The sequence below is a fragment of the Diabrotica undecimpunctata genome, chromosome 1 (genome assembly GCF_040954645.1).
Source record: "Diabrotica undecimpunctata isolate CICGRU chromosome 1, icDiaUnde3, whole genome shotgun sequence".
NCBI lineage: Eukaryota > Metazoa > Arthropoda > Insecta > Coleoptera > Chrysomelidae > Diabrotica > Diabrotica undecimpunctata.
In genome coordinates, this window is record NC_092803.1 from 84,536,157 (window position 1) to 84,556,056 (window position 19,900).

At 31.1% G+C, this 19,900-nt stretch overlaps 1 protein-coding gene across 4 annotated transcripts in view; it reads left to right on the forward strand.

Moving 5' to 3' along the window:
* The window catches only part of LOC140450974 (uncharacterized), a 48,101-nt gene that overhangs the window by 16,795 nt on the left and 11,406 nt on the right, over window positions 1–19,900 (forward strand). For all 4 annotated transcript variants that reach the window (XM_072544692.1, XM_072544686.1, XM_072544679.1 and 1 more), the window contains 3 exons: window positions 8,018–8,158; window positions 8,478–9,913; window positions 9,966–10,173. In XM_072544692.1, coding sequence (XP_072400793.1) covers window positions 8,018–8,158; window positions 8,478–9,913; window positions 9,966–10,173 — 1,785 coding nt within the window. The remainder of the gene's footprint in view (window positions 1–8,017; window positions 8,159–8,477; window positions 9,914–9,965; window positions 10,174–19,900) is intronic.

Genomic DNA, 19,900 nt, shown 5'->3' on the forward strand with positions numbered 1-19,900 from the left:
TTTTGATTTTTGGAATCTTTATTATATCTGATAGTTTTAATGTATTAAAAATAAAATTCTCCGAGACTAATGTACTTTCTGAACCAGTATCTATCATAATTTTAATCATTTTATTTTTGGCCAAAGCATTTATATAAATTAAATTAATAGATTCAATAATTTTCTCTTCATCTAGAGAAATAAATTCAGAAGGTTTTTCATAATAGCAATGGCCTAACTTGTAATTCAGAAAGTTTACTGCACAAAATTTTGATTATTAGAATTGTCAGATTGTATCTGACCACTTGAATCTGTTGTCCTATGTCTTTCCCTACTATGACTTCTACTCACATTTTCTTGCCTTGTACTATTTCGTTCCCTGTCTTCGCAGCTTCTATTCCTTCGAACACAATTTACCTGTCTGTTATAGTTAGGTCGCTCTGTATTTCTTCTATTGTTAAAATCTTGTCTATTATTATTAGTACTGTTATTAAAATGTTGTCTATTATAATTAGTATTATTATTAAAATTTTGTCTATTATAACTAGTATTATTATTAAAGTTCTGTCTATTTGGATTACTGTTAGTATTATTAAAATTTTGTAAACTATCACCATACCTAGTATTATTGTTATATGATTGTCTATATTGTTGATTATCATTTTTATTATACTTATTGAAAGTTATTGTTGTTTTTTCTGTTGTTATTATTACTTGTCATATTGCCTCTTTGTATTCTTTGAATAAAATTAATAAAACTATCTATTGTTTGAATATTTTGTACAGTTACGGTTTGCACAACATCAGCATCAAAATGTCTAGATACATTTAAGACTGTTTCATCCTCTCTAAGTGGTGGTTCTAAATATTTTGCAACTGTTATCAATTTCAATGCATAATCTACCATATTTGATTTTAAATTTTGATTATACTTTCCAAAATATAGAATTTCTCTAAACTTGGCTTGCTCTAATTCACCCCAATAATAATTTAAAAATTTATTTTCAAATGTTTGAAAATTATCTAAATCATTCTCAATACTAGCAAACCAAGTTGCTGCATTGTCATTTAATGTCACTCTAATATAATCTTTAATATCATTAATATTAATCACAAATCTTAATTTATGTTTTAAACTATTTATGTATACTCTAGGATGCAAATTTTTTTTATTACCAGAGAATTTAATCCCAGTCTCATTTGTTAAATTTAAGTAAGGTCTCCCTATGTCTCTCATTTGTGAAATATCATCTATTCTCTGTTCCACATTTCTTATTTGATTATTATTTATTTGGATATTTTGTTGTATATCATCTAATTTTTCTTCTGTGTTTCTCCTGTCTTCGTTAATTTTTACTTCTAAGTTACATTTCTGTAACTCTATTTTCTGTTCTATATCTATCTTATTATCTTGAATAATCCTCTTTACTTCTGTCCTCTCATTTTCTATCCTTTTCTTGTAGTCCTTCCGTATAATTTTTATTTCATTTGCTACTTTTTTCTCTGCAGCTTCAAGTTTTTTATCCATTTGTTTTTCCATTTGTTTTACAATTTTATTATTATTATCTTCTATTTTCTTTTCTAATTTTCTATAATTCTCTTCCAATTTTTGTTCCATTTTTTTCATGTCTTCTTTGACTTCTTTTGAATTCTCTTCCAATTTTTTTATGACTTCTTTGATTTCTTTTGAATTCTCTTCTATTGTCTTGTTCATCTGCATCATTAATGACATCAAAGCTGCCATATTGACATTTTCCTCTCTTTCTGGATTCATTTCTGCAGTATCTTGTGGAACTTGAACTAAACTCTCCTCTTGTATAGGTTGTGTTTCTACTTCCACATCTTCTTCATTCTTTTTGCTTCTTGTACCTTTCTTTCCTTGAGACATTTTGAGACTTTACTTGTTCAAATATAATTAAAAATAAATTCTATAATTTTTCCTTTCTACTGATAATTAATTTAATTATATGAGAGCACTTATCTTCCCAAACTAATTCTTTTAAATAGAGAGCCCCACGTTGGGCGCCAAATTTGTTATGATGTGTTTTTTGTTTGAATGATGAGCAATGAGTATTTTTAATAATATAATATATATAGGGTTTTTATCGCGGTTCTCAAAGAATTAGCTTGTAAGTACTTTTTTAAATTATCTTTATTATAACTATTATGAAACACACATATATATCTAACCTAGCCAATGTAAATTTAAAATAAACTATCTTTAAACTGATGTTCTTATAAAACTAATTAAATTCTATAGACAATGTTAAATTTAAACAAACTATCTTCAAAATTGAAATTGTTATAACACTAACTAAATTATATTAACAAAATTTTGTACCTTTCTTTCACTGAATGCCTAAATGAACTGTTTTCCACTATATAGATTCTAATCACCACTGAATGTCTTCGTACTTCGGTTATCCTTGTTTTTGTGAAATTACTTTTTCCAATTATCAGCTTCTACCAATTTAAGATAGTTTTCTTCACCAGCATTTATACACCACCAGCAAACACCATTTATATTTATTCTTCTTTTCAATATACCAATATCCAATTATTATAAGTTGATTTATACTAATCTCCAATCATAATATAATTTAATTCCTTCCAATGTCCATCCAATATTCTTCTAATATACTTTTATAATCTTCAATAATTATTTGTGTATAATTATAAATGTGCATTAAATATATGCATAATTTTTAATCTTCATTTAACTCACTATATTAAACAATTGGACTATCTCCAACTAACTTTCATATTTCTTATTAAACTGCTTGACTGACTTACTAAAACTGTGAACAATTGACTTCACTAACTAATCTACTAACTTTCATAATAAACTGCTTGACTTCTGACTAAAAACTGCCATCTTGAATCCAAATCACGGGTATTTATATCCTTTGGATATTCTAGAACCATCTCGTAAGATATCATGTTCTATTTAGTTCTATTTAATACATGTCTGAATTTTCTGGAACAAACCATTTCGCAAACATGGCCATCTCCGGTGATCCAGAGAATTCCATTCTTTTCTATTAATAATTTTGTTGACATTTAGGCTTTTCAGATCAGAATAAACATTCAAATTAGTAACTAACACTCTAATTTAATAAAATACACATTTCAAACAATATAACCCCACTTATATTCGTAAAATTCTTAAAATGACACTTAGGAATGGAGGGTATAGTGTGTTGCCTAGTCACATGGCTCACTTAAAAATATCTACAAAATCATAACTACTAAAATACAACTTTTTACAATTATTATATGCTAATTTCTTAAAATGCCCTCACATAAATAATTTTTATAAAATTCTCTAGTATATAACTTATTTAAAACAACCAAATATCTAATATTATGTAGTATATAACTTATAAATTATTTTCTATAAACCCTAATCGTATCAATATATATATATATATATATATATATATATATATATATATATATATATATATATATATATATATATATATAAATTAAGGAACACTCGAAGAGTGGTGGGGATTTCGGTCAAAGTGGAGAAATAAAAGACAAAGAAGGTGGCTACTTCATCTATTTATTGAAGACGTTTCGCTTTCTAATCAGAAAGCATCATCAGTTCATCTAAAAAGAACAATATGAAAAACCAAACATCCATAGAACAGTTACCTTAAAAAGACATGTGTGTTACCTTAAATGTGTGAAAAAGCTTACGACAATGGAGATTTTGAGATCAAGTTGTATAAACAATTATGTAATTGAAACTAGGTACAGTTTACAAATTAACAAACTTAGCACAGCAAAAGAACATGTGGTAATCGTACATGTATATAAAAAAAAATTTTGTAAAAAACTTTTAATATGCAGAGAACTAAAAAGATCATAAGATGCACTTCCAACAGTATATTATTAGTTAAATTTAATTTTGACTTTAGGTAACATTATTGAATAGATTAAGATTGAAACATAATATTTAAAAGTAAAATGAAGTTACCAGTCTTTAGCTTTACCTTTTACCTTTACTTTTAGAGGATTAACCATTATAAGTCTTGCACTGTTATTTGTATATATTTTATTATTAAATTCAAAGTAGTCCTGGTTTTTGCAAATTTCTAGAAGATGTAAAATTTCAGATATCAAATGAAATTAATCTGGAATTGTTAGGTAATTGAAAATGTTGTATTTTATTAACTAGTTCTATTGTATTGTTTACGATAAATTTAGGCGAAAATTTAGTGTGTTCTAAAATAATCCCCAACAGTTTTTTTGAAAGTTTATATGACGGAGCTGTGTAAAAAGAAAAAAAAACAAAGAAAACAGTGTTTTTTTGTTATATAAAATGAATTTCCATCAAATAACGGTCGAGTCGATCAGTAATTTAATAAAAATTTTCCACTGTTGGAATGAAAATGATTGAAGACGAATGATGAGAAGTTGGCAATGTGAGTATATACTAATAAGTATTCATAAGTGAAAACCCAACCACATATAATCGAAAATTATATTTTATTGTAATATAAAAAAAATATTAAATATTATGTTGGCCCAATTTTTTTTGTCACAATACCTGCCAGAATACAAAATTGCAATTTCTTAGGATTTATTTAAATAAATTCTTTTGGGTCATAATTAATATTCAAAGAAGTTATAAAATCTATTTTTGTAGGTTATGTTGTAATATAAGTTATTCTGTATGTTTAATATGTAAAATAAGTTGGTTTGATGTGTTTCTTTCAACTGTTTATCTTTTTTTTTGTGACTGGGCTAGTCTGAGATAAAGATCTCCATCTTCGCTGAAGCTAAAGCTTATTGTGTTTGCTGCCATTTTTGTTTTCTACACTCAGTCTAAAATTTTTGTAGACTGTACAAGTTTGTGCAGGTGTGTGTCCTAAAGATATAAGGGTCTCCTCTTCTTTGCTCATATAGGTTTTGTCTTTTGCGGCACAGCTCATCGCAATCGCATAAAACATGTTTTACACTTTTTGGTTCCTCATTGTAGAGTTGGTAGTTAAAGTGCCCATTGTAAATGCCTGTTTTATTCATGAATTCTCTTACTGGTGCGAACCTAGTCAATATTCTCGTTACTGTTCTTAGTTGTTATTTTTGCTCATATGTAGCAGTTCCTCTGTTTTATTCCTATTTTATTCATGAATTATCTTACTGGTGCGAGCCCAGTCAGCATTCCTGTTACTGTTTTTAGTTTTTGTTTCTGTTCTGAAGCTTTTTTCATGTGTTTGCTTGGGGATTGTCTCCTAATATTGCTTATGATTTTCTCGAATCCCAGTCTGGACGTCACTTCCTGACATGTTAGTGACGTGACTTCAATGCCGCTTGACTCTCTGACAATATAAAGATCTGCTCTTTATCGAGTGCTCCCTCGTTATTTTCCTTTGGACATTGCAGTATGGCACAAATCACCGCTTGGAAAACGGTGCAATTCCTCTCCAAGTCAAAGCTTTCGCCAAGTCTTGCATTTTTGGAGTATGCTCCTGGTCACACGCCCTCTCCAGTTATGGATGAGTTTGTATACCAGGTTTTGTCCTATTGGTTGTGGTATTCCTTGTTTCTCCATATCTCCCTGTCTGGAATTGACACCCTGTATGAATTCTTAAAATTGTTTCTTTTTGTCATATGATGCGATTCCACATTAAAGATGTCCTTCGTCATAGTCATTGTGATACTCATATGCCATGCCCTGCCCCTTCATAGCGAAGTTTCACTGATGGTTTTATCCTGTAGGCTCCCAATCTTGCCTCTCCTTATATTATGAAATGCAAGTAAGGTACAGCCTCCATAGCTGCCGCTGGAGTTGTGCGCACGTCACCAATTATCCTCAAACACGCAAGTCTTTGCACCTTGCATAGGTAATTGAGAGTTTGATTACTATGTTGCACGCCTAGTATACCATGTCCCATCTCAATCTCCATTTCTTCCCCTATAAATCCCTATAAATCCATCGTCTCATTAGTTGCAGGGCCTCATCGATGGAAACATCGATGAAAATGATTCTGAAAAAGAACCAGATGTTATGTTGGAAGAAATTGAAGCTGCTACAAAGAAAATAGCACAACCCAAATATCCTGGTGTAGATGCAATTTCATCTGAAGTGTTAAAAAATATGGGGAAGACTGGTTTCAAAGTCGTACACTACATATGTCAACTCATATGGACAACTATTAAATAGTCTACTGACTGAACAACCTTCATAATTGTTCCTTTGCATAAAAAAGGTTACACCTCAAAATATAATAACTATAGAATAATCTCATTGATAATACAAGCTAGTAAAATCCTTCTACAGATAATACACAATAGATTAGATCAATGTGCCTCCAGACAAATAACTCCTGAACAAGCCGGATTCGTAAAGGGAAGGGGAACACGAGAGCAAATTTTGAATCTACAACTTATCGAAAAATCAAGATAATATCAACAAAACGTTTCCATGTATCTCTGTTTTGTGGACTACGAGAAAGCTGTCGATAATGTATAATAATATTTACTATGGCATGGCCCATTTTTATTAATCTGCACATTTCGATTCACCTAGTTAAACTATTACAAAGTTTGTATGAAAACAATAAGAATGGAGAACATAATATTCTTCGCGGTGCAAAATTAGAAAAGGCACCAGACAAGAATGCATATTTTATTATCCCCAAGGTTATTTAACCTATATAGTGGACACTTACTGAGACTTGTTCTAGATCAGGGGTTTCCAAACTTTTTTGTACCACGCTCCCTTTTGTTGAAATAAAAGTTTCTCGCGCCCCCACCCCTTAACAATAAATTGTATGGGCCTAGGAACAAAACAAAAACAAATAAGTATTCCATAGAAAACAAAACATGTATTTAAACATTTTTCTCTCCCCTTTTATTTGCAATAAATCAAAATTTTGTCTTATAGTAAATCTATTTTTATCTATAGTGCTCTATGATACCTCGTATGTCGCTATACGTTCAATAATAATGAAGATACTGTGTAGTGTGTAGTGCCCTTTTGGTAGCCGTGTTTATTTTTTCTATCTGAATATATCCGTTATATCCTCCCCTTTCATTTGCTATGTCGCATGTTAGGATTCGTTCAGTTGTTTATTTTGTACTCAGCCAGAGGCCTTCTTTAAGTTAATAAGTCAAAATTTGTCTTCTAGTTAAACTATTTTTATGCATAGTGCTCTATGACATCTCGTATGTAACTTTCATTAGTAATGAAGACAATGTGTAATGCCCTTTTGGTAGTCGGTTTGTTTGTTTTTCTATTCTAATATATTCGTGATATCCTTCCCTTTCATTTAACGTATCACACGCTCCAATCGGACCAAACAAAACATATTTGCTACTGCCTCTCCTTTCCAATGATGTATCATACGTCACGATCCGACTTACTATTCTATCCCCACCACAAAACGATTTAATCGAAAAATGATTTAATTCTAAATAATTCTGTTTAACTTGATTTAATTTTATTTAATTCTATTTACCTTTATTTAATTTTATTTAGTTATTTTATTTTATTTTGGTAAAGCTTTGACGTTTATTAAACGTCATTTTATTTTTATAGTAAGTGTACTTATATTTATGTTACCCAGTGACGTATAATAAAAATATATTATACGTCATGGATCTTACCTTACAATTACAGTAACCTATATTTTTAGCAATTTTCAAAAAAATTAATTAATTCAGATCTTTAAATAATTTTGTATTAAATTCTACCTTAAAATATTATTAAAATTTATTATTAATTATATTAATATGTAATTAATACAGTACTATTAATTAAACGTATCGTTTCAAGAACAAAATATAATTGAAATATGGTAGTTCATATTTCTTTCCTAGATGGCGCCGTTAGTGGACTGGAATTACAGTGTGACCGGTCACTGTCATCATAGCCTTTTATATAGATAGATATTGCATAGTTTGAATTTTGTAATAAGTAAAAAAATAACTTATAGAAATAATGCTAAATTTTAATCGTATATTTTACTTAAATACACCCTCGCAATAATTAACATACATTAAACAATATTATTTTCTATTTCAGTTATCGATTTAGAAAGTAGGAGAGAAGAAATAAATCCAAAGCTTGCGAAAGTGTTAAAAAAGTTGTTAGATCCAAAATTTAAACTATATAACAAAGATTATCTTAATCTATTGTTAACACACTTAACTAGCAAGGAACATGGTAAGCATTGTTTTTAGAGTTTGTGGATATTCTAAACGGCTATGACCTTGAAAATATCTGCGCGTCGGACCGTTCAAAATTATTAAAATTTGTACGGTCAAAGCGTAAATTGGTACTTTGCGCATGCATGAGTCATATCCGTTTAGATAATTCTCTACCTTTACTTACGTATCTTTCTTTTGTTTACTCTGTAAAATGAATATGAGTAATTAAATAATCTATATTGCTTCGTGTTTTATTCGAGAATGTTTTGGATTTTGGTCAGTTTTGTCCATTAGAATCACGTTCTAGTGCCTAATTATTTTCCTTTTTGTTGCAGAAAGTAAATTTACTCCACATCAGATAGAAACACACAAAAAATTCCTGACGATATGGCTAAAAGGTTACGTCGTACAGTGCGAAAGGCTTCAGGAACCGCCAAATGCTAGTCTCCTCACGTTTGTTTTAAATATTACCCGTTATCTCTGTGAATCAGAACAAATATTCGTACATCTCAACAGTGATGACATCTTCGAAAGATTGGTTAAGATAATAAAGAAAGTTTCTCAGCCTACAGTAACCGGAGCATTCATAAAACTGTTTGGTCACTTTGTAGAACACAAATCAGGTTTGCAGTGGATGATATCTACTAACCATTGGGAACTTTTAGTGGATATTATCTTAAATAATGAGACTGTTTTTGTCTATAAGGAAGGAAACAAATTCGTGGCCAAAATGTTAGAGAAATCCCACAGTTTCAATGTGCCATTCTGTAAAAACGTGATCCAGCACATTTTGGTGCCTTTAGACGAATGCTACAAAGCTATTGTTGATCATTCTTTTACTGAAAGTCAAGAGAGATGGTTGATTTCCACCTTAAGACTTATAAGCGAAATTTTGTATATTCTGTTAGGACCAGAAGCTGCATCCACAGATAGCGCTCTTATCGCGGTACTACTAGAAACCTTCCAGTTGAATAAGAGGTTAAAAGAGATTCTCGGTGCCACGACTCATTCCGTAATTAAAGGTTGGGTCTACAGAACGGTGATTTATCTGAGTCTGTATGAACTAAAACTTAAATTTATTGGAAATCAACGAGCGGGATCCCATCAGAAAGCCGAAATATCTCCGGTAGTATTCAACGTACTGTACGAAGCTGCCAATGAAATATCCGTGCCTTGCATGCTTCTTCTGCTATTTACCACTCTGAATTGTTGGAATACAATTAAAGCAAGTTTACCAGGTTCTTTGCTTTCCAACCCTAAGGTGGTATCTTTCGAAGATCAGTTGTTAGCCATACAATTGATGCCTATGTACACGATTTTTGTTAAAACTATAGGGTTTAATGTATATACCAGCGATTCCGAGGATAGTTTCAGATATATATTCATCTCAAAACTAGTTGATCGGATTTACCCTAAGACGATCAGGGTAAAATACAAATGGCAAAATTATTTGCTAGAACATTATTCGATCACGAATGGAATACTTGCGCTTAAGTATTTCATCCATTCAAAACAATTGTATTCCAAAGAAAATGCTATTTTAGCCTTTCAGATGATGATATATTTGATAGAGGATCTAAATACATGTTTGAAAGACAAGCCTGAGCTGCAGTTACAGTTCATTAATGAGCCAGATTATTTGGACCTACATTTGAAAGTTATCGCTATGATCATCGATGAATTTCAAATGACATGGCAAGACACAGTCGAATCTTTATGTGTTTTGCACATTGTTTATCATCTGCTCAATGGACTGATATGGCCGACAAAGGTAAAACTGCATTCTTGTTGAACGATTTTTGTTATGAATATATTTATTTTAGATAGTGGTCACGGCGTTGAAATTGGCAGAGAAAGGAATCTCCAAATATATGACCTTCGATTTGGCACTTCTCATTGATGATACCGAGGATTCCATCATGCATGTACTTCCTGCATTGCTACGCGTCAAACTGCACGACGGAGCTTGGGAAGTCAGAGACAGTACCATTGAACTGCTCCAGTCACTTTTCATGACTGCCATCAATACAAGTAAGATATAAGGGATCTTTAAGTATCACACCCTAACATTCGTTTAATTCAAATATTCTCAGAACGGTTGCATTGGTAGTTATTGTCATCATCATCATCATCATCATCTTTGACTCGACAATCCTCTGTGAATCCTGGCTCTAAGATTCTTCGCCATTCTGTTCGGTGTCTGGTGACCTGTGGTTAGCTTTTTAGCAATCAGCTGTGTTTTAATGAACGTTACGTCTTGTTACGTCAAGAGTTGGTATATTTCGAAGATCTTTTGCGCCACTGTTCTTGGTCTTAGAATATTCCCAAAAGTCTTCATCCTTTTGCGTTAGAGTCCATGATTCTGCCGCATACAGGAGGACCGGCATCAGAAGTGTTTTGTATATAATATTTTTAATTCTTATTAGTAATAATTTTAGTTATTTGGATGTTTCTTGAGTAGATTTATTTTTAGAGTCCATAATATGCCCTAATTGTATGGTTTATTCGTCTTTTAATGTCTTTGCTTGTTCTGTTGGTAGTAGTCACCAGCGAGCCAAGGTATGTAATATTGTCAACAGGTTCAAAAATATGACTTCCAATAACTGTTTTCCGTTCTTCATTTGCTATAGGATCCTTGGTTTTTCTTCGTTGATGACTGCACCAACCTGTTTCGCCGCCGTTTCCAATGCTAGGAAATATTGGTCAACATCTCGCTTGTTACGCCCAATTATGTCAATGTCATCAGCGTATGCTAAGATTTGTATCGATCATTTGTAAATACATAGTACAGCCATATCTAATTCGTTGCCTTTGTTTGCCAACTGTTTTAGAATTCTCTCCCTGTATCCTAACACGTACTTTTAAGTTAGACGTTATCATTCTAGTGAATCGGAAGTTTTTTTGGTACTTATACCAAAGTCAGGCATTGATTGGTATAGTACTGTTCTCTTGACATTGTCGTACACAGCCTTGAAGTCGACAAATAGGTGATGGGTTTCAATGTTAAATTCTAATATTTTGTAGAGAATCTGTTTTATTGAATGAATCTGGTAATTTTTCATTGTTCTGGAGTTAATCTGGCCTGGAATATTTGGTAATATTGTGTAAGCAGTTGTTAGCAGTGTTTTTAACAGTGTCCAAAAATGAAAAAACGGGTTTATTTTTCGACATTTTCTGTTTGCCGTGTATTTTATCTTAACAAATCGTCAAGATAAACAAGCTCTAGGATGTTGGCACCTCATTGATCTAATTTCGTAAACATAATTATACCGTCTGAATAGTCACGTTTTGGTCACATATGGTCAGTTGGTTTCAGATTTTGGTTAGTTATAGTTAATTTTTTATTAAGGGTTGAAAATTTTCAGGGGCGAAAAAAGATGTTAGCACCTCATTGAACGAAATCTATCAAACAAATGACTGTATTCAAGAGATTAAAACGCTGACAAATGGTCAAATCTATTGAGCATTTGGTCAGTTTGTTTTTGCGGTGAAAATAATTATTAAAGTTGCAACAACCATAGCACGCACGCGCAGTCCATTAAAAATTTAAAAAATACCAGGATTGCAGTTCCTTGCCGCAATAAATATTTTAAAAATACCACTTACAAAGTAAGTTCCCGCGTTTTTCTAAATCACTGTTGCAGCTAGTATTTCTGAAATATAATTATACCACCTGAAAGGTCACAAATTGATCTTTAATGGTCAGTTATTTCGAGAAATTGGTCAGTTATACGTAATTTTTTATCAAGTATTGAAAAATTTTCAAGGACAGTGTGATGTTATTTCTCATCCAAATCTTAACATTTTTACAGGACACTAAGGTTTAACAGTGTTGCGCGATTTTGAATATGTGATTAATTGTAAGCAGGAAGCGGTTATAGTAAAATTTGTTGATATCTAGATAGTGTAACAGTTGTCATAATACGAATTGTAATATATTTCTTTGTTTTGGATATTGGGACGCGATTAATACTAATATATTCCATTGGGATTAACTCAAATATACACCGTTGTCACGTCTAAAAATTAGTTTTTCTCGTCTAATACCATTGTTATATTTTTGTAGAATATCTAATTTGTAATTCTTGAATCTGATCTGATTTTTATGCAGTCATTTTACTTATTCTTTTATCAGAATTAATTAAAAAAAGTATTACTTTGACGCACAAATTCACAACAGTTCTAATTAAGAAAATTGCTAAGAGTCATTAAAGATCCTGGAAATTTTCAAGTGTTCTGAGACACACTGTGTTCTGACTCAAGTATTCTGCGACTGTTTTCTGCTAAAATATTGATATCAAGTAAACAAAATTTAAATATTAGCGCCATATCTCATTTACAGGAAGTTAAGATTGGTATAATATAAACTGCCAATTGTATTCACTTTTGGAACAAAATAAAGTAGTAGTAATAGATAAACGTTGTATACTAGTGAGTGTTAAGGTTCACAATGGCAGTGAATTACATGTCTACGGTGCCAAAGTTGTTAGGCCGCGAAAATTAGAATGATTGGGTTTCGCAGTGCAACATTATCTTGTTCTAGAAGGTTTGTACACGTGTTTAGACGGAACTGAAACCGAAGTAGACAAACAAGAAAAAACTAATGACAAGTTAGTTCTTTTGCTTGATGCTTCGTTATTTATATATATATATATATATATATATATATATATATATATATATATATATATATATAACAAGCAAAAACCGCGAAATAAATGTGGGGCGCTTTAAAAAAGTTGTTTGATGACTTGGGGACGTGAGAAAAATCAATTTATTTAGAAGTCTAATTTCAACGCGATTGGAAGATTGCAAAAAGGACCAAAATTTAGTTAAACTGGTTTTAAAATTGACAATGAGTGGATATGTTCACTACTTTTGGCGGTTTTACGATCGTTTTTCACCATTATAATTATAATGGCGATCTAACATTCCAAAATTGTTATTTTTACCTTATTTCTTATTGCAAACAAACCGGTTACTATACAAATAAATGTCCGAACTTGAAAACATCCGAAAAACATGCGTTTAGTGCCGCTTTTCTCAATGGAAACTTAAAAAAAACAGAATTCGAAAATGAGGGTTTCAGCTGTTAAAAACGCGGGATATCAAAGATAAAATAAAAAACAGCAAGCGTTCAACGCTAAAGGTTTGAAGTGTTCAGTTGTGTAAGATTTTAAAGCATGTGTCGATAGATATATAAAAATATACACATTATTACTTGTCAAACCAGTGTCGTTGCGACTTAACTCTATTGTACGTTATCTTAGATAATTCACGTCTTTAACAGCTGGTAATCCTAATTTGTGACCATTTTTTCTCAACCAGCCTTATATCATCATATTAAAAAAAAATAACTATGATTTGATATAAAACACATGCTTATACGTCATGAACACCGTATTTTAATTAAAAAATTAATTAACCAAATAAAATATTTGTCAAAAATTAATTACTTTTAATTTAATTAAACATATTTACGGCCCCTTTTTGAGTGGCAACTATTATCAATGTATTCTCCTAATTTTAAATGTATGTAAATATGTGAGTTTGATTAACTACGTTATGTATGTAGGGATCCTGCAGTGGGATCTTGTACAAAAAGTGGGTGTTTAAGTTAAATAAAATTACATATCGTTCAAGACTAGGAGCTAGTTTTAATAAAAGAGAATATATAGACTATACAGTAACTTTTGCGCCAATAATAAGACATTCTTCTTTAAGGTTGCTTTTTTCAGTTTCTATAAAATTAGGTTTGGATGTTACTCATTTAGATGTTAAAACAGCAATCATCAGAGGGTTTTGATTTAGCAGGTAACATATGCTTAACATCACATAAGGCTATTTATGGGCTTAAACACTCTTCAAGGATTTGAAATTATGAAGTAAATAATGTTTTGGAAAATATTAATTATAAGACATCAAAACATGAACCTTGTATCTATAAAAAAAAATTACGGTTGTAGAAGTATATGTAAATTATTTTTTTGTGTTTTCAAATGACAAAAGTGAAACAAGTAGACTAAAAAATGAGCTGAAAAGTAAATTTGTTATTACAGATTTTGGTAGAATTAAGGAATGTTTAGGTATGCAAATAGACTTTGATTAAAATAAAGGTTATATTGATTTGAATCAGAAAAACTATATTATTCGGTTGTTAAAGAGATTTAACATGAGTGATGCCAAAGGAGTTAAAACTCCAATTGAACCAAAGTTATCTTCAACAATTGATGATAGTAACAATTGTATTAGAGATAAGTTTCCTTATCAAATGGTAATTCTTAGTTTGATGTATTTATCTGTTCTAACCAGAACAGATATATCATTTACAGTCAGTTTCTTGAGCGAATTTAACAATGTATATAATGTGTCTCATTGGAAATGTGCAAAAAGAGTATTGAGGTATTTAAAAGATACTATTAATTATTATCTGATTGACTCAGATGATTCAGAATTGCAAGGTTTTGTAGATGCTGATGGTGCAAGAAATACATTAGATCGTAAGATCCTTTACTGGATATGTATTTAAGCTTTGTGTCTCTACAATATCTTGGCAAAGTGCAAAACAAAAATCGGTAGCTTTATCTAGCTACGAGGCAGAATATACGGCCTTGTCAGAGGCTGTTTTTCTTAGGGGTTTGTCAAGTGATTTAATTGGAAAAACTGAATGTATTACTTTATTTAATGATAATCAAAGTGCATTAAACCTATCAGCAAATCCAATTTATCATAAAAGAAGTAAGCATATTGAAGTAAGATACCATTTTTTAAAAGACCTAATATCTGACATAATACTTAATGTTAAATATATGCCTACATGTTGCCAGATTAACGGATGATAGATGGACCAGAAAGATTCTGGAATGGCGACCAAGGCAAGAGGCATATCGAAGCAGAGGACGACCACCGACTAGATGGGCGGATTATATCAAGCGCATCACCACAAACTGGATGCAAGAAGCACAAGATAGAAATAGGTGGACAATTTTACAGGAGGTCTACGTTCAGCAGTGGACAAATATAGGCTAATTGATGATTGATGATATGCCTACTGATGTTATTCCAGCTGATGCGTTGACTGTTAAATCTTTAGCTGCTAATAAGCTAAGTGGAGGTGTTAAAATATTGATATCACTAACCAAATTTAAATGTTAGCACCATATGTCATTAACAGGAAGTTAAGATTGGTACAATGTAAATTGTCTTTTAGAACAAAATAAAGTTAGTATTAACTGTATACTGAACTGGTTTCTTAACCGTTTTAAATTTTTCTACTTGGATTTTCAGTTAAAAATTCCCATTCACATTTGTGAGACCGATTGCTCGCCCATAAACAGTATTATGAGAGAGTGCAATATAATTCTCAAAATAGCAACATCTTTAACGCCAACACCAAAGCCATTAACTCTAGCTTTCTACCTCTATATCACAGTGTGTATGTCTAGCATAGATACGTGGATGTTTTTATGTACGTGTATGTTTGTGTATCTGTATATATATATATTGTTTTATGTTTATGTATAATTCCTACTTGTTTTTATTCTCTAAAATATGTTTGTTCTAAAATATAAATAAATAGTTTACTATTTTGGGAATAAGCCACAATTTCACTTTAAAATAAGTTTATTTAATGTTTCGATTTCCACTTCGAAAATCGTTCTCAACAGTCAAATAAACTTATTTTAAAGTAAAACTGTGGCTTATTCCTAACAAAAATAATATATTACATTACGATGATATTAGTAGATACGCAGTTACATGACCAGCTCATAACGCAGTTACATAACAGTATGTCTTTCATCATTTTAGTGGTATTTTTTTAAATCTTGATCCAGTTTTTTGAGATTAAGGTTACTTAGAACGTTTTGTATTTTTATTTTTGATAGCTTCTACATCTACGTAAATATATCTAACGAATATTAAAATCATTAATAAATGTTGAAGTTGTATGTAAAATGAATGAAACATTAATCCAAGCCACGAGATATGTCAAGCAATTTTATGTTGGTTTAAAGAAATATTGAAAGGCAAGCAACACTGCAAGCATCAGCTGTTACTATCTTAGTATCAAAGAGTATGCGCATGCGTCTATATTCTTTGTTAGTTTATTTGAACAAGTAAAAATGAACAAATTTTCATTACGGAACACTACACAGATGATATTAGGGTAATGTTCCGAAATGAGATTGGTTTATTTTTTACAACATCAAATATACTAAGATTGTAACAGCTAATGCTTGTAGTGTTGCTTGTCTTTCAATATTTAAAGATTAAAAACCAAACTAAAACTAAAATACATTTTTAAGTAAATATTATATAATAGTATATCTCGATGCCTTCCATTATTGTTTTATTCATTTTACATACAACTTTAACATTTAATAATGAGTTTAATGTTTGTTAAATATATTTACGTACATGTTATCAAAAACGTGACCTTCATCTCATGTACCTAGTATACATACTAGTATAGAATATGAGAAGAATATTGTTCTGAAGCTATTACTATTTTTGTTGGGAATGAGCCACAATTTTACTTTACAGAAACTGTATTTTGAGAACGATTTTCGAAGTGGAAATCAAAACATCAAATAAACTTATTTTAAAGTAAAATTGTGGCTTATTGCCAACAAAAATAGTAAATTATTTATTTATACTTTACAACAAACACATGTTACAGAATAAAAACAGGTAGGAATTTTAGATACACCTATGTCGATATATATATATATATATATCATCATCATCATCATGTGCAGCTTTATCAACCGTTTCCAATTACGGTGCAGCCTCCCTTATTTCAATGTTATTTTATGTTCTTATTATTATTCGACGATGTCTTAGTTATACTTTGTTCTAATAATTTGCGCTCATTTGCGCCCATATTTTTCTATCTTGTGCTATTCGAGACCACGTTGTTCCTGTTAATTTTCTAATATCATAATCCCATCTGAGATTTGGGCGCCCCTTTGGTCTCTTAGCGTTCCTGGGGTACCACATAGTTGTTCTAGTGGTCCATCTGTTATCTGTTCTTCTTGCCATATGTCCTGCCCATTGCCATTTCAGGGATTTTATTCTTTGGATTACATCAGTCACCTGGGTTTGCCTCCGTATCCATTCAATTCTTTTACGATCCCTCTTTGTTATCCCTAGCATACATCTTTCCATTGCTCTTTGAGTTACTTGGAGTTTCGACGTTATTTCTCTCTTTAATATCCAAGTTTCACATCCATATGTCAAGACGGGTAATATGCATTGATCAAATACTCTCTTCTTGAGGTATAGTGGCATTTTGGACTTGAAGACTATGGAATTTCGTCCGAATGCTGACCACGCTTGTTTTATTCGTCTGTTGATTTCCGGAAGTAGTGATCCCGATTTATGTATGAGCTGTCCCAGGTATATGTATTCATCTACTACTTCTAGCGAGGTTTCATTAATTTTTATTAATTTATATATATATATATATATATATATATATATATATATATATATATATATATATATATATATATATATATATATATATATATATATATATATATAAACAGATACACATATTATATGTGTATATATGCATATACATATACATAAAGACATCCATATATCTATGCTAGACATACACACTATGACATAGAGGTTTAAGCTAGTAGTTAGCTAGATTTAATGGCTTTGGTGTTGGTGTTAAAGATATCTATGTTGCTATTTTTTAGAATTATATTGCACTGCCTCATCATGCTGTTTATGGGCGAGCAATCTGTCTAACAAATACAAAACAGCCCTCTACGGCTTAACCTTAAGCTAATCTTAGGTACCAAGAACTTTATACGGTCAATGAAGAATAAATCTTTAATTTTACGATATTCACAACAACATATACAAACAGCATTACTTACATTCTCCGTCTCTGTTCCAGTGTTACAAATTTTAAAGTTTCAAGCATACTCCTTTAAAGGAGCGGTCTCACAGAACGTGAATTGGCGTTCTCCATCGGAGAAGAGAAATAGAAAATACGCAATAGAAAAAGACAAAATATAAAGACGAGAACCAACACAATGTGGAATACCGAATTTTTCTCAAAATTTGTGGTTTACGATCCTTTTGATAGAGCAAAGCTGTCTATTTATGGTCGGCGGGTGCTATCCCGTTGTTTGTCGGTAAATCGATCCAGTTCAAAAAAATCGAAAGCTGAGGCACCGCATATCCAAACCTTGGCATGGTCATTGTCGTCATAATTTTACTAGGGAGTGGTTCAACGAAGTTGTGTTGGAATTTTTATTATTCTATAAATTTCCCAACTTAATAAAATTTTTACATTTTTACATTTTTGGGATATGTCGAATGCATTTACCAAAAAGCAAATATTTACTAATTTCACAGTAACGTGAGGTGCCAACCGTTGTCTCTTTTCTGATCGCTAATATCGATTTTCTGTTTCTCTTTGCCTAAGTAAAGAGCATCATTCTACGAGCTATCTGATTCCGGCTTAAGACACTCCTGTTATGATATGAATAATCACAATTGCGCAACCTAACGTAAGAGAATCTAGGGAGACCTTAGCTAATGTGAATTTTTAACTCAAAATCCAAGTAGAAAACTGTCGCAGAACACTTAAATTAGAACACAGTATCCTAGAATAACAGAGACACATAGAAGCGACATAGCGGTCCAAAAGCGGGTACCATTTTTGTATACGCATGCCCGATTCTGGTTGTATTACTGTCAAAAACACGTGCTTATTCTTTAATTCTGGTTGTTTTCGATAGTCCGTAGGCGTCTATGGTAAATACTCGACACAACAAGTGCATTTGACCATTTATATAATTTATTTATAGTTAAAAGGTTATAGTTATAGTTTATAGTTAAATATATAAGTTTATAGTTATAGTTTATAGTTAAAAGTTTAATTTATATTTAAAATGTCTGGATATATTTGTGCGATTCGCGGATGTTCATCTGTGACAGGAAAAGGAATAAGTTTATTTAGATTTCCTAAGAATAATAACAGGTAATTACTATTGCTTTGTAATTATTATTAGTTATTACTAATTACATAATAGTATTGGTTTGACTTTCGAACAGTAAGCCGACGCCGACGTGTCTGTCCGAGCTATAAAAAAATAAACTTTGGTCTGCCAAGGGATACCTAGTTCAAAATAAAAACATTAAATTTTAAATTTGGTGTCAGTGCTATTTCTTTTATTGAAAGACGCAAGTCTCCGAAGGCTCAGGTCAAAAAATCAACAGATGGTGGCCAAATGTCGGCGCGCTCGAAGACAACAATACGAATATAGTATTTTTAAGAAATAAAAATATATAGAGGGTTTTATACACGAGAATATTTGATTTAAGAGCGTAGGCGCAAAATTTGGGGCAAATGTTTTTTAAATGTATTCATTTTTTTCGAATCCTGAAAAAACTAATAAGTATTTTTGAAAAATTTAAACGCAGAATGAAAGACCACATTATTACTGAGGGCCAAAAGTCCCCGAAAACTTTTATAATGTTTATTTTAATAAGTTATAGGGGTGAAAAAAAAAGAGAAAATTTAGTGTGATTTTTAATTTCAAATATCTCATTCAAAAAAACTTTTTGTTTATTCTAAGGGACTTTCGGCCCTCGGTAATAATGTAATCTTTCATTCTGTGTTTAAATTTTACAAAAATATTTGTTAGTTTTCTCAGGATTCCAAAAAAATGTTAAAAAGCATTGGCCCGAAATTTTGCGTCTACGCTCTTAAACGAAACAAAGAAATTAC